The sequence below is a fragment of the Mizuhopecten yessoensis genome, unplaced genomic scaffold, assembly GCF_002113885.1.
Source record: "Mizuhopecten yessoensis strain PY_sf001 unplaced genomic scaffold, ASM211388v2 scaffold5141, whole genome shotgun sequence".
Classification (NCBI taxonomy): domain Eukaryota; kingdom Metazoa; phylum Mollusca; class Bivalvia; order Pectinida; family Pectinidae; genus Mizuhopecten; species Mizuhopecten yessoensis.
In genome coordinates, this window is record NW_018405900.1 from 43,204 (window position 1) to 59,925 (window position 16,722).

The 16,722-nt window shown below is 36.8% G+C and overlaps 1 protein-coding gene across 1 annotated transcript; it reads right to left on the reverse strand.

Moving 5' to 3' along the window:
* Positions 1-9: 9 nt before the first annotated feature.
* Positions 10-13,090, reverse strand: LOC110450224 (bifunctional arginine demethylase and lysyl-hydroxylase JMJD6-B-like). Its single transcript, XM_021497591.1, has 9 exons — positions 12,698-13,090; positions 10,161-10,372; positions 8,494-8,646; positions 6,375-6,475; positions 5,520-5,615; positions 4,274-4,421; positions 3,185-3,373; positions 2,771-2,928; positions 10-2,227 (listed from the first exon to the last, which is right to left on the reverse strand). Exons 1-9 carry the CDS (start codon positions 12,750-12,752, stop codon positions 2,062-2,064), a joined length of 1,278 nt encoding a protein of 425 aa, XP_021353266.1. The 5' UTR covers positions 12,753-13,090; the 3' UTR covers positions 10-2,061.
* Positions 13,091-16,722: the final 3,632 nt, after the last annotated feature.

Below are 16,722 nucleotides of genomic sequence, written 5' to 3' on the forward strand. Positions count from 1 at the left end.
AATGGCTGGGGGGAATAAAATATTTGAGAAAAAAAACAACAGCTTTGGTCATTTAAGAACGTGCCAGGTTTTGGTGGTGGAGGAAAGTCACTGACCTACGGCTAGTACCTGGCTACTGCCCCACGTAGGTTTCGAACCAACGACCCAGTGGTTGGAGAGCTAGTGGTAGCAGAATGTCAGACGCCTTAACCATTTGGCCACCGCGGCCCCTAAAAAATAGTGGTTCAGATCTAACTTCAAATCTAGTCCACATTATTTGGTTTTATGACACAACATGACCCAGTCCACAGCCCAGATCTTCCACATATGACCTGCATCCTACACCACCTAACATGTTTCACTGTACCATATAAGACATAGTCTGCTCTGCCACACATTAGTCTCCTATAGACATGTATAAACCGTGACATTGTCCACTGACTCTTACACAGGACGTTCCAAGTGACAAAGGACATAATTCACTGTATAACGGTCCACTTCAGAGTTTACTTGGCAGCATGACATCAGCCTCTAGTCACACAACAGACACTGTGTCTGAGAACTGTAGACCAAGTGTCCCTTTTTGTAGCACCTCTATTGTATACCACTTAAAAAACGTTAATTCAATTATTGAGGTTGTGCACAATGTAATTCTTACATCAGTTTTCTCATCCCAGAAAAATATTAAAAATAAAACTTTGATGAAAATTCTATAGGGAAAAACAATCTATTTCTGACAAGGAACAAACACTACTTCAATCATAATTTTTTTTGGACATTTTATTTTTGATGTAAAGTGTTTACTTCTATAAGTCAAAGCTATAGACTTTTTTCCTAAGGCAACTTCTATTGTATTTACGTATAAATGTTTCCTAGGACTAGTCAGGGAGTTAATATTCTTTGAAACATTATCAAAGACCAAGTCAATGAAATGCATGGAATGAACAGACAGTAATCTCGACTACAAAAAAAAACAATGGTTATATAATATTTATATTGAGATCACACTTTTGTCGAAGTGTACCACACTATACCTACATCACTGTAAACATACCTACTGTTATTTGTCAATGAAGCACTTTCTGCACTGGCAATTATTTGGTTTGGTTTGGTTTGTTTGTGTTTTACATCCTATTTTCAGCTATGGTCATTTGAGGATGAGCTAGGTGGAGGAAAGCTGGGGAAACCCCCAACCTGTGACAGGATGAGCTAGGTGGAGGAAAGCCGGGAAAACCCCGTACCTGTGACAGGATGAGCTAGGTGGAGGAAAGCCGGGGAAACCCCCAACCTGTGACAGGATGAGCCAAGTGGAGAAAGGCCGGGGAAAACCACCAACCTGTGACAGTACCTGCTGCCTGCTCTTAAAGCACAGCATTAACAATTTATCATATAATTAATTGTATTCTGAATCACAAATATCTTGTATATCCTGTAATGTAATGTAAAGAAAATAATCATGGTATATGATTGTTCATTCCACTCTACATCTCTGTATAAATTAATGTATATAGAAATGTTTACAGTATGTAGATCTGTTTTTACTTTTACAGCTTACAATATGCAAGCTGATGCCATAACATAACCACCAGGCTCCAATAAATGTGCATACAAGGCACAAAGCCAAATCCCTGTTCAGCACTATTATTAAAGTACAGAACAACCGTTTCTCAGACCTGCGTGATGATCTGTGATCAGTAATACACAGTATCACTTCACAGGTAACAGTTTAAACGACATGACTGTGTCACACGAAACATCACATAACTGTTGGTGGATGGAACACACAGACAATCCTGATAATTCATTGTGTTGTTTTGGTCACATGACTCTTGTACCATGTCATACTGTAGATTTCTTATAATTCACATGTTTTTTAATTTGCATAAATGAGCACAAAGCCTAAATTGTGAATTACAGTTTCACATGATCATTTTTCAATTATTTAAACATAAGGCTATCCATACACATGAGCGTAATGTGCAATCCTTTCCTCACGTATAAATGCAGAAACTTGATTTTATTTGATTCGGTGTGCACGAAATATAAGAAAATCCACAGCGTACTAAGTGACGCCTAGTGAGGTCATCTCGAGTTTTTTGGTGTACTGGATATGCTTCGGTGACTTGTCCTTTCACTGCTGGATGAGGAATATGACCTTGACCTCTGACCCCTCATATCCTCTGAACGTGAGTGACGCTTACTGCCGTTGGGTGTGATGGAACGTGATCTTGATTTTGCTGTCCGACGTCTGCAAAAGAAAGTATTTGTTTTATCATCAAAATAATCAAGAACTTTTAGTGCACAAATAAACATTAATAGGTAAAGGTGGTTAAATAAGAGTATAATATAATAGGTAACTTGCATTGATTTTGAGAGACATGTCCTTCTAGTTACAATTGCCATGATTATGACTTTTTTTACAATTTTCAGTACCAAAACTTTTAGCAAAAATATGAACTCATCCGAGGCACTCCAATGTTTGACTTTTGTACAAAACGATGATGAAAATTTGTTCACCTGACAAGGGACCACAACAGGATGGGACACACATGACTATAATGATAGCCACCCTATCACCCTATAATGTAAGGGACATAAAAAGCTGCAGTCAGAGAAATGCCAGGTAGATATACTATGCCATCACAAAAGTGCAAAGGGATTTCCTGTTAGGTGAGTTAAGGCATTTTTTTACTTATCAAGTAATGAAATATGAAACCGACACCTGTAAGTCTGAAAACAATATGCCCTACACTAATGAAACACTATAAAGCCTAGATCAACTGCTACAAACCTCTTTTTCTTTGTCCTATCAGAGTCCGAGCTGTCTTCAGAGGACTCAGAGCTGGAACTAGAACTAGAGGAGCCGGAGCTAGAACTGTCAGAATTAAATCCTGTGGGCTGGCTCAGGTCTACGCGGTCAGCAATGGCTGCTATTGCTGGCTTCTCTTTCTGTCCAAATCAAAGTTTTCAGCTCATGAAGTGATATATTGTCTAAATTAGTGATATATTTTGCACATCTGATTTTTTCTAATACGCCTTTGTAAATATTCTTTGGGACAAAAAACCACATTTGCATGAAAAGCATTTTACAAGAAAAGATGACATCCAGCACGAATTCAGGATCATTAGGTTCTACTATGGCTTGTCATATGTACAATCATACTTGGTTTGGGTAAAAGCTGATATCATAGATGGGATTTCTCACCTGGAGTGTGCGGTACCACTTTTTGGAGAGTTTTGGCCGGCCTCGTACAGTTTTATGCCAAACAACAGGAAAGTTGGTTACACTGCAGAAGTTCTGTGTAACAGCAATGGTATCGTCAAGGTTGACAACGACATGCCACCAACCTCCAGGTACAAAGACAGTCTCTCCTGGGCACTGTAGAATCTCCAACTGGAAATAATACCGCAACAATATAACGTCAGTGGACCAAAAGGGGGACAGTACCCAAAATGGGACACTTGTGGGAAGATGGCCTAAGAAATGGTCATGCATTGCAAAGAAGTATTTTTAGGTATGCAATTTTTAATTTATATACCTATACTGAGTCCTTCATGTAAATTTAACTGTATATCAGTTTTATTGGCTGCTGATTATGGTTTCATGGACAGTTTGGATTTAAGAAACAATTACTGTAACAAAATTTTCAATTACTGGAACAAAATTTTCTTTATTATATTTGACGCTTTTAATTTGGATATCATTATCAGAAGGCTAATTATTTTTCAAAAGCTTCCTCTGATTTAAAACAATTTAAATAGGTACAATTTTCTGCATATATTGATTTTTTATCTGCCAATATAAGCTAAGATACTTAAGTGTCCTATTCAGGGTACAGTCACACCTATTTAAGGACATACATGACCCTGATATAATTCTGCATTTTATTCATAGAACCACATGACGGATATATAAACTTGTAATAGAAAAGAATAGCGGATAATATCTATTTATGTAAAATGAAAAAGAAATGATACTTTGATATAAAATACATTGATATTTATCTAAAAAAACGTCCAGTTTTTAGAAATGATGTTACACAATATTCTGGCACAAATTTAACAGTTCTCCCTGATACGGTAGAATTACTAATAAATTTTACATCTCATGAAGAAGAAGCTTTATTTACTTAAGCAATGACAAATAGTAGTCACAAAATGACCAACTCCCTGAGAAAACATCTTAGATCACAAATCACAAAGAAACATTGTATGTCAGAACCTCAGAACTACATAACACTGTAGAGGTTAACTGTACATGTGAGGAGAGGGGCTTAGCCTCAGGCTGACTTACTGGTTTAAACTCTTTTGGCCAGGAAGGAAGCTGAGTCTTGGGGTACACAAACTTGAACCAAGCAATGGCCTCATCTCGTTGCTTGCCTGCCTCTTCAGTCTGAACCTTGAGGATGTCCTTGGGAGTGTTTGTGGGGAACAAGCACCATCTGTTGGTCAACATCAAATAAGTATTACATTCATTAAAGGTAGCATCGGATGATTACAGGTAATACTGTTTCTTAGTAATCTCACCATGTACTACCAGAAAAGTTGATTCCATATCTAAATGTATTGGGGAACATCTTTAAATTTTACTGGACAGCAAAACGTTGTATTATTTTAATTTTGTGAAATTTTAACAAACCCTCGAACTAAGGGAGACAATGCGCAAATATGTAGACAGCATTGCAAAAAATACCATGGCAAACAGAGACACTAATATCATTTCCTGAATGTGAAATTCTCTCTCCTTCTTTGTTGTATGCTGGACCTCGGGGTTGCATTCATAAACTTGAAAAGACCCCTTCACATCTTATATATTGTAAGTATTTACCAAGTTTGAAATTTGTATAATAATTGGCAGTTTAATAGTAATCATCTCATATGCCCTCGTTTATATGATCAGAATAGGGCATTATTTCCACCCAAACTCTGTAGATCATAGTTTGTCCCCCTTTCCCACCTTTACTTGGTACAATATAACATATCCCTAGCTTCCTCACTCCTATACTTTTTTTATGTAAATATAAATGATTCCTTAATGTAAACAGAAAGATAAACCCTGCCCAATTTTTATCATCCAGCCTTTTAAATCATCTGTTTTTCCCTCTCCCCTCCCCCACACATACTTACCAACTTTATGAAACTTCCATGGGAGAGATTCTGCTTGCTTAAAATTATAGCATAAATGAAATGTGTGTATATACCCCATAGAGACAAAATAACCCCTTAAAATGACATATTTTGAGTTGTTATTTCAGATGAAATTATTAGGTCTTAGAATTTAGAAATAGTTTAGCAAATTCACTGGTTGAAAATGCTAAATTTAAGGAACAAAAATCTGGTGTCTCCCTCCTAAATTGGGAGGGTTGGCATGTATGCACATAGTGTACACACCAACCTTTACTGTTTGTATCCCCCCTTCTCACCCCTTTAATTGACCCTAAATGACTAAATTGTTGATGGGCTGAAAAAAAATCCAAAAACAAAACAAGATCCCGTTTTCATGTAGGGTACACACAAGAATGTGAATACCTAGCCCTTACCTTTTGTGTCCCTCCAGCAGGGCATTCCAGGCACTGGTTCCCAAAGGGTCGATATGGATCCCTGTCCCAGAGCGACCTGGTCCCATCACAAACCATCTGTACAAAGAAAATGTGAGATAAATAATAAACATATATGGAATCAGGGTTCTCCCCAGAACTGTATGACGTCACATCATCAATACATTAACTTCACAATAACAATACATTCATCATGTAACATCAACATTGCATTATATTATAGGGTCAACAGATTGAGAGAAAAAGAGTCAATCGTCCTGTTGGGGTATAAGATGGGGGGATCTCAACCCAATTGAGAAAGATTTTTAAGCTGCTTACCGTCAACAGAAATATGGAGCCCTTTAAATTTGGGCAAATGATAAAGAAGAATGCAAAAATGCTAAATACAGTACTACACATTGCCAGTGAAGAAATGCATATTTAACTGCTGGCAAGCTTAAGTATTATAGAATTACTTAGCTGACAATAACAAGATGCCAATTATGAGGAATTCATTATATTTCTATGAGGCAATCATTAGGTTCACAAAGTGACAGCTCTGAACCATTTTTTTAATTTCCTGGATGCAACATATCTATAACAATTTCAGTTACTGATCTTCTACAGGACAACACAGCATCATTGAGATGTGTAGGAGGCTAAGACTATTTCCTCGCCCCCTTAATTCTCCCATTCCATCTTACTGATTCGCCATGGTCTATAAAGGGTCACTGTACCTATATAACTGACTATATAACTACTATAAGCTAACATCAGTCTATGAATTTTGTTTATTGTGATATTTTTTCCTTCCACTCTTTAACAGTTTTATTGACAAGATTTGACTGTCCTGTATACCTGTAAGGTGGTCGCCGTTCCTCACCGGCATACTGGAACAGGTCATCACGGAAAAACCTCGGCACAGAATAATCCTCTAGCATTCTTCGTCTCTTTGAGTGCTGTCGACAGACATTAACCAGAGATGAAATATTACCACAGAGCTTTTCATGATTAATTTTGGAATTGTCACCTTCCTAAAGGACCCTGTATCACCGCAGGCAAAACACTGGAGGTTTTCATACAAACGGTAATCTCCCTTTAATTTCACTTGAGATATATTACTGAAGATGGACTTGTCCATGTAATTACGGGTAGCTCAGTTGGTGAGATCAACCATATTGTCATTGCATCATTGCAGGTCCGGGGTTTGAATCCAGGACTGGCCCTTGCAATTTTTGCTCCTAGAACACTATAAGTATTTTTTATGTTTATTTTTCACCTTTAAGGCTTTTTTTAAAAAGGTCCCCAAGGAATGGGTTCATTTTCAGAAATTATTCATTAAAGCCATTGTCATTCCTGTAAAATATTTCCAATTCATAATAATATTTGCCAGTGGTTCAAGGAACCTTATTTTTGGAAAACACCATATATACAGTTAGTGTTTTAAGTGACAGATTGGCCCTTTTGTTCATAACGAAGCTCCCCAATAATCCAGCAGCCCCGCCCCATTCACTCTATCCACTCTGCTCAAAACAACGATATTAGTGTTTATATATACAAGAGGCCCAAGGGCCTTAGCGGTCACCTGAGTTATATCATAGGTACTGGTAGCTTTATTTTATTGTTTAGATGTGATGTGGAAATCAGCATGTAAACTAAGTGAAATACAATACTTGTCATGCCATCAAAGGATAAGAATTTGAAAATATTGGTAAATGTTCCCTTTGGTGCCCCGCCCTAGCGCCTGGGGAGGGGGCAGGAATCCCAATTTTACAAAGTTTGAGTAATTTTCTGCTGAAAATGAATAAAATATATACCCAAAAATGTTATTTCCGTATATAAACTATAGTAAACTTAACCCCCTCCCAAGCCAGAACAAATAGCTCGTGGGTTCTGAAATTTACGATTTAAATAAAGCCCCTGATGATTTCCTTTCCATGCAGAGAAAATGAATGTAGTACCTCTGAGTCTGGGATGAAGATTTTTGAAATATTGGTTAATTTAGGAATCTCAATTTTACAATTTGAAACCATCTTCCTCAAAGGATAATTTTCATCATGTAAAAATAATTTCCTACAGAAAGTTGTCAAAATATACCCAAAAGTGTTATTTCCCTATATAAACTATAGTAAACTTTACCCCCTCCCTAAGGGAGAAGGGATATCTCTGGGGTCCTGAAATTTACAATTTAAGTAAAGCCCCTGTAATATTTCTTTCCATGCAGAGAAAATGAGTGTAGTACCTCCGAGTCTGGAGAAGAAGATTTTTGAAATATTGGTTAATTTTCCCTATGGGGCCCCGCCCTGGCCCCAGGGGTTGGGGTAGGAATCTCAATTTTACAATTTGAAACCATCTTCCTCAAAGGATAATTCTCACCAAGTAAAAATAATTTCCTACAGAAAGTTGTCAAAATATACCCAAAAGTGTTATTTCCCTATATAAACTATAGTAAACTTTACCCCATCCCCAAGGGAGAACGGATGGCTCGGGGGTCCTGAAATTTACAATTGAAGTAAAGTCCCTGATGATCTTTCTTTTCATGTAGAGAAAATGACTAGTACCTCTGAGTCTGGAGAAGAAGATTTTTGAAATAATGGTTAATTTTCCCTTTGGGGCCACCCTCCCCAAGGGAGAACGGAAAGCTGGGGGGGGGTCCTGAAATTTACAACTTAAGTAAAGCCCTTGATGATCTTTCTTTCCATGCAGAGAAAATGAGTGTAGTACCTCTGGGGACCCGCCCTGGCCCCAGGGGTTGGGGTAGGAATTCCAATTTTACAATTTTGTAGCCTCATCTACCAAGGATGATTCTGACCAAGTTTGAAAAAAAATCCATCCACTGGTTCTTGAGAAGAAGTTGAAAATGTAAAAAGTTTACGCCGACGGACGAACGGAAAGCGATTAGAATAGGTCACTTGAGCAAAGATCAGGTGACCTAATAAAGGGAGTACCCTGTAGTAATAGTAGAATTTACACGCACCTCTCCATAGCTGCTGTCAAAAATATACAGAGGACTGTCATCATCATTATTGTTCATGTAGTCGACAAAGTATTTCATCTTCATCTTCACGGAGTAACCTTCATCATCCTCACCACACTTGAACTTCTGATTACGATATTTTTTTGCAAGCCTCTGAAAATGCAAGGTTCCAAAAACTGTAACAATAGCTATTAGCCGATTCATTTCTGCACAACGGTGACAATGAACGTCACGTTTACATCATACACAACCATGATTTAGAACCACAGCTACCTCTAACATGGTGAAGTTATATAACTTTTATCAGGAGCAATTGCTTCTGAATAATACAGTAGCTAAATATTACTTCTGATATATAGTTCAGAGTACTTGCAACTTACTGTATCATTTTAAGCCAGTGTATATTCCCAGCTCACCGGTATTGTTTGAAGTCGTAACATAAATTCCAAAGATCATGTATAAATTGAGAGGTTTCAAACAACACTAGAATTGTTTGAAACCTCTCTATTCAGTTCATTTCCCAATGCCAGTTAACTAATTTTGTTTCAAATCACATTGTAATATGACCTATAAGCCCTTTGTTTGGTTGCAAGATTTCAATTGTTTCAATTGTGACATAACGCCTAGGACAAGTACATGATACCACAGACTTACGCACTGAAGTCAAAATGGCGGCATTTTACATTTTTAGGTTGCATGAAAACTGTAATTTTACACGAATAAAGGCACCAAATTTGATTATGTGATAAAAAGGATCTTACACTCGTTTTCATTTCATATGAAACTTATGAAACTCGTCACAAATTTTTCATTTTAGCTTGCCAGAGGCTCACTAAATTGAAAAATTCTTAAGACTCGTTTCATAAATCTCCTATGAAATAGAAACTCATATATGTAAGATCCTATATACATCAGGTAGATTTCAGGTAATTTTTCAAAGAATAGTAGATGTTAATGTAGTAAACAAGAGAATCAATTCGCCATCCTATGTTGAATACTTCTGTCAGGTGTATAGAGGTATTAACTGCACTTGACTGCTGTACATGGTGTATAAAGAAGCATCTTAATTCACCTTTCACTCCGATATGAAGCAAATTCTTAAACCTCATCTTTTTTTTTCAGATTTTAGATTTAGATTTTTTTTGTGTCAAAATGAAAAGACAATGTCTTAATCTCATCAGGAATGAGTCCCAATTCTGGTCCAAGTTAACATAGGCTGGAAAGAATCTGGTATACACTGTGCTGGTTATATTGGTGGTTACATTATTAAGTAGTCAAAGGGGGGTAATAATATTTCTTGATATTTGTTCATTAGTAAGCACACCGGTACTGTACATATCATGCCAATGAGAGAAAAATTCTATATATTCAGCATATTATTGTATTTTTTCAATATGTACCTGTGGTCAATACCATTTAAAGTTTGTTATGTAATTTTTTGGTGCGAGAAATATGTTTCTTTTATGATAATGCAGAAACAATGAAATGTTGTAGAAAAGTTTGCATGCCTATTTTTTTCCTATTTCTGTCTCACGGGAAAGAGGAAGAAATCTTAAATTTAAAAAAAACAATTGTGTAGCTCTAGAACAGTCGTGTTGGTGGTAGAATTTGAACATTATTAACAATAATAAAATTTGCATCAAAGATTTGTTTCCTTAAGACTTTACCTGTTTTGTCCATTTCTTTGTGGCCTGCCATTCTTTGGTTGCATTGACAAGTACAACAGGTTTGTATGGAGCTTCATATTCCTCTATGAACTCCTCTTTGGTAGTCTTGGTAACATCTATTCGAGGCACATTGTCCTTTACGGTCTGAAGACTAAGGTCAAATGTTTGTGCAAAGTTATAACGACACCATCCATTCTTATCCGAGCCCAGCTCTGTAATACAAAATAGTCTAGATTTAATATTTATGGAATGAAACACACAGTTTAATTTATCATACCTCTACTGAGTTACAATACGATAGAATATCCTATTTCCCTAAAATCACTTAAATCTCTCCACATGAGGACTACTCCCTCCCCAATACAGGACTACTCACAGCAAGAAAGAGGACTACTTACTCATGACTTTTTGTAGGCAGAGCTTATAAAATTTCAACCAATGAAAACATTTGGTAGGCGCCCAGGAGGGGGGGCCTTTTCAGAACCAAACGACAACAGTGAAAATGGACACCAATGTAGGCCGTTTTGATCATGTATCCGATGAGGAATCATTAAAGCAGATTTTGGACGCTAAAAATAGCTTAAATACAAAATCTGTTGTTTAGACTGCAGTGAATTTACTTCAAACTTATTTAACAGAACTGAATTCCGGAAGCGTCGACGATTAGGGCCAAGCAAGCACAGAGGAGGTGGACGTGTGTCCAATCAAGTTTTATGCAGATTTTAAATATGGTAGGAAATCAAAGGTGACCATTAGATACGTTCTACAAAAAGCACCTCTTGAATGCTAGAAACGAAGATATCATCAACAACACATTTAAAAAGAGGGAGTAGTGTGGCAGATTTTAATTGTTCATAGAATTATGGTCGCATTCTACCTTAGAGCTAGAGGGAATTTTCCTTTAGCTCAGTAGTAGAGCATCCGACTAAGAACCTGGAGATCGAAGGAGTGATCCGCTATGGAAGCACAATATTCTCTTTCCTGTGGCGGAAAACGGGTTGTTAGCCTTTAGAAGTGCTTATTTTGTGTTTATCCTTGTGTATCAATTTATTGCCATCCTAGTGTAACTAAAGGTACAGTTATTCTATCGGCGTATACATATGTAGCGGCTACCGGTATCTCTTGTGTAGTCTATTTGTTTACATGGGTGTTAACTTTTGAGAAGACGGCAATTTGGAAGAGGTTCTGAGCTCACTACGCATACGTTATAGATTAGGCCAATCAGAATGGGTGTCTGATACATGTTACATAGGGCCAGGAGGCTGGGGTATAAAAGGGGATGCCTACGGGCAAAATCAGGGACTTGCGTGACTTGAAAGCCGGCTTTACAAGGAGGGGAAACACATCCTCCAAGGTGCTGAAAACAGTGCTACTGATGTACTGAAAGCAGTACACCCACCTTCGAGAACCTTAGGGTAAGCTTAAGGCTTGTTAGCTTAAGGTATGTCAGTGTCCTGGAAGGGGTTGGTTTTCACAATAGAATAGTTACAATGACCTGTAGGCTTTTTACCACATGGGTGCTAATATATATAGGTTCACTAAACATACATTTTTTTCTCAACACTGTAGGTTTTGTTCTATCTTTTATACTACATATTGTTATTAATGTATGTATTGTTTGTAAGGTTTAAATGACTAGCTAATATAACTAGCCGTGTGATATTAAATAAACATTAGTTAACTTTGAAACAAGGTGTTGATTGGTTTATGATTGAGATTCGGATACTCCTCCACATCTGCAGGACCTGTGTTAGACTACAGACGGACGCTTTCCGGTTTGTTATCAGCAATGTCCTATTGGATATCACGCTGTTAAAAAGTTCATTGTTGAATAAAACTATGTACACCAGTGTGTGTCTACTTCTGTTTGGTTGACAACCTCGCTTTAACGTGAATTCATCCAAGGTAGGTGCTCCAGTCATATCATATCCAACGCAGCAGGACATGTACATTCTTGGGGATTGTCGAGGTCAGTTTGTCAGCAGTTTTGGGGAAAACCGAAATTTTATCATTAGGTTGATAACAAAAGACATTAAATATAAGTCTTCTTTTTTAAAAATAATGATGTAAAAATATCGGAAATTTTACATTTATGAAAAATGAAAATTAACATTTAACTGTATTTTTTTGCAGTCAACATTACCATAAACCTTAATGTTTAATGCGAATTTGCTTTGACTTAATGAAAATTGAAATCTGAGAAAATATAGCTCAATAAAGCTATAATGTATACAGTAGGTGAATATAGCTATATAGGTCCGTATAGCGTATACAGCTCAATCGGCAGAGTGTACTGGACCTGTATTACACCTGTTACAAATTTAAAACTCATGTGGATCTCAGATAATTCGATCTCTACTGAAAACAAAAAGAGAAGGGCATTAAACGCTGAGGCTTTCAACGTGACAACGTTTAATATTTTACCATATAACGTTAGCAAAAGTCAATGCACTGCAGTATGTCATGGTAACGAAATGAAACCGATTTACGTGCAGTCTGGAGTTCCGAGTATGGCTGCTAGTTTTAAGTTTGTTTACCCGGTCTTGCTCTTGACTTTGCTTCACGGATCCTCTTCCTCGTTCTGTGGTCCATAAATATCCGCCACTGGATTGAAGAGGGAACGCTTTCTGCCGACTCAATCCCGCAAAACAGACACAGAAGGATGAAGAGCAGGTCCTCTTCGCTCGTTTATGGTTGTTTTCCTCGTGTGTAACTTTTGGGGAATATTACGAAATCTGAATGTATCGACCAAATATACGAAACGAAAGCAAATGTGTCATTACTTATTACGCTTAATCACTTTACGAAACAGATTTTTTCTCTAAAAAGAACTTATTATAAAGTTCAGCCTAATATTAGAATCTACTATAATACAACGGCGACTATTGGAGATGACCCTGCGATCCCTTCGAATTCTTATCTCTAACAGAATTATCGTTCCTGATAATCAATGAACGACAACTCTTGTTAGAGATTGCCTTTTTTTTTTTTTATCTTAAACTATAGTTCAGACCTATTATAAATAAAGCGAATGGAGTTATAGTGATATTAACAGTACACAAACAGAGAACAAAAAATATTGAAGATTAAAATAATTATGTAAGGCTTTAGACAAAAATATATAAACAGAGGAAACGATTTTAGCAGGGGACGTAACTCTGCAATCCTTATTTATTTTTAACCAAAACAAGAAATTGCAGCAAAGCTGCTGGACACCAAATCTTTTGATGAAAGTCACTACCTGCCTTAACCCAACTTAGGGAACGGATTATGCATATTTGAATTTATTCAGCGATTACTTTTGCTACATTTTTTTATTAAATCGTTCAGAATATATTTTTTACACTCAATTAATATCCTCACACGTGCATTATTATACCACTGCACATGGTAGTTATAGACTCAATTGTACTATATTGTCCTTACCTATATGTAACCAATACGTAGGTTGTTGAAGTATGTAACAATTTCAGAAATGACAACTAAAAATAGTGTTAGTCATTATACATTTTGTACTTTAAGATACCGTAAATATATAAATATGTCAATTTTAAAACTCGGTAGAGAATATATTCCGTTATGTGATTGATGAAATGGTTTTGAATGAGATTAAAGCACTATATCTTTAGCACGGAATTAGATTAGATATCTAAGTCCGTGAATTTTAGTCAATAATGGCTGAAACGCCAATTATAAAGGTGTTGTATGAATTTGAAATTTAAAAAATTCAGTTCGTTTTTCGTGATCTGTTTAAAAACTAACATGATATTACTGATATAAATGATTGGTTTTGATTTATCGGATGTTCGGTGGTTTAATTTGATTTTGTTGTGTTACATAATGATTGCGAGATGTCAGTGATATAGGTAATTGTTTGTTATCAGGACACAGTTTGATTGGAGTCATTTTGAAACTTCCTCACCCGTACAGGAGGGGGATCGAGAAAAGATTGTATCGTAAGAGGCGACTAATGCGGAAACCTCCTGCAGAACTGGGGACTTGCTTATGTGCCCTCTACTTGACATGAAAGCGAATACCCCACATCTGGCTTCGATCAGGTGAGGAATGCAATGGGTCCTGTCCCCATTTCAGGCCATACCAAAGTCCTTAAAATGGTAGTTGCTATTCCCTGCTAAACGTTCAGCATTTAGGGTAATGACAACAACTGTTTCACCCATTGTCAGTATAATGTGACCATGCGGAAGGCTGTGCCGTGTGCCTTCAGCATGGCATTTCAGTGAAATAGCACTATAAAGTCGGTATCAGATCCGCGCTATCACAAGTAGACGACTACATAAATATACCCTGTCTCTGGCACATAAACACACATATACGCGTAATTACACAACACACATGGAGACACGTCCTTAAATGGCATTATCTGTTAATAGGACGTTAAAAAACAAAAACAAAACAAAAATAAAAAAAATAACCAGACTCGAAAGTTGTGAGACAACCGTTAGAAGAGAACAATTTGATGACGTAAGGCTGTTCCGGGAATCTCGTTTGTAATGACGACGTAGACACTTCAATATAAAAAATGTAAGGGAATACCTATTTAGATCAATTCTATATAGAAAATACAGAATGAAAACAAATTAAGATATCAAACGGCATTTTTTCAAAATTCATACCGGTATAAATTCAAATTGGTTTCATCAACAGGGCTTCATGGTAAATATGCATGCAACCGATTTACGTTCGAAATGAACATTAAGGTTCAACAAGCCCCGTAAAAGACGCTGTAGTTACCTAAAATTTCAACCCCCTGATAAGTCATATGCAAAGACCTCAATTAAAAATCGGAACTTATATAATTATTATATTTGTATATATTGCACTTGTATATTGACTATACAAAAAATACATAGCCATGTTAACGCAGTCAAAAATAAGGCATTAAGGTTGATGTCTTCATAAAAATAGCTCACTGGATTTATAACATGGCAATCTCTTTTGCGACCCAATTGAGTGCTGAGAAATGACCCATAATTTAAAGTTTATTTATATACCTAGGTCTTCTACTAGCTGTTGAGAGGAATTCAAACCTCAAATAAGGATAGATGTTGCCATGCGAAACCACTAAAATCATAGTAAAACCCCCTGGTAATACATTTTAGAAAACTATAAATAAGAAAACAAAGGCTAAGTGTCCTTGATCGAGAAATGAACTTTAGATGATATGCAATTTGATAACATTCTGTGATTATATGAATGCGCTAGACATGTTATAAAACATTGAAGCTGAAAAGTAAAATTATGCTTATAACAAGTCTAGCTCTTTCATGACAACATTGAATGTTAAGAAAGGACATTTTATATGAAGTTTAAGTAGTTGTTATGGTCAAAGGCCATGTATACCGGTAAAATATGTTACGCGGACGTTAGTATGTTACGCGGACGTTAGCGGACGTTAGTATGTTACGCGGACGTTAGTATGTTACGCGGACGTTTTACTATGATTTTTGTGCATTCCCATAGCAACAATCATCTTCTTTTAAGGCCGATATGCCTCTCCACACATAGTAAAAGAGAAATAAAGCCCCGCATGACCTAGGTATATAAATGATCTTCGAATACCATGTAATTTCGTATTATTCAATTGGGTCGCTTAAGAGATTAACATGTTATATTTGGTGAGCAACTTTTATAATTACAACAGCCTTGATGCCGTATTTATGACTTCGTTAACCTGGTTATGTACCTTTTTAATAGCACATGAACAAGTTCAATATATTCAAATTACATATAAATATTCAAATTCTTTATAAGGATACATGAAATTGAATACGACTTGCCAGGGGGTTGAAATTTAGGGTGACTATTACATCTTTTAGGGAGCATGTTGAACCTTAAAAAAGTGACGTTCAATACATATAATGTGGCCCCTAAATCATGTGACATTTGTTTCGGAAACTTTTTCTCGGTACCGCGTATAGAATATTATTATCGGGTAATGGTGAATAATATTTTTCAGTACATATAAAACGCATTCAAAGAACCATTGTAGTAAGGTAATAAAAGCAATAATACCACACGTTTGGATTCGTCTGACGTCTCAGATTGCACTAAATGGCGTGAATGGCCATATTTCACTCTGCCACTCGACAGTGAAACAAAACCATGCATGCAGTTAACGAGTAAAATCTAAGACGTCATATGGATACATACGCATGTGTAGTATTGTTTTAATCCCAACAATTCCAGGGGTTTTGGGTATTGTCTGTGCATCCCATTGCATGCCTCTTGCAGAACCGTTCAGGTTTATCCTGTGCCTTTTTTCTTGTTAACACAGAAAAGACCAAAGTTGATCCGCTGCACTTATTGTAATGCTTGCATCGTATTTACCTCTCAGAGACACTACTGGTCAGCCGGTTGTCAGTACATTGCGACCGGGTGCAGCTCTGTTGTGACCGACCTCATCTGAGTGGGGCCCTCGTCTTATGACCATAGGTGTTGTAAGGATTCAGTGGCGGATCCAGAGGGGTTTTTTGGGCTTCAGGAAACCCCCCCACCCTGAGAATTTTCTTTAAAAATCATATATTTTCACCATTTTCCTCAA

Excerpts from the sequence above, each read along its gene's own strand:
- LOC110450224 (XM_021497591.1), bottom strand. The coding sequence starts at position 12,752 with ATGGACCACAGAACGAGGAAGAGGATCCGTGAAGCAAAGTCAAGAGCA. Across the intron at positions 3,374-4,273 it reads GGCCAAAAGAGTTTAAACCA|TTGGAGATTCTACAGTGCCC; the intron begins GTAAGTCAGCCT and ends TATTATTTCCAG. Across the intron at positions 2,228-2,770 it reads GATAGGACAAAGAAAAAGAG|ACGTCGGACAGCAAAATCAA; the intron begins GTTTGTAGCAGT and ends TTTCTTTTGCAG.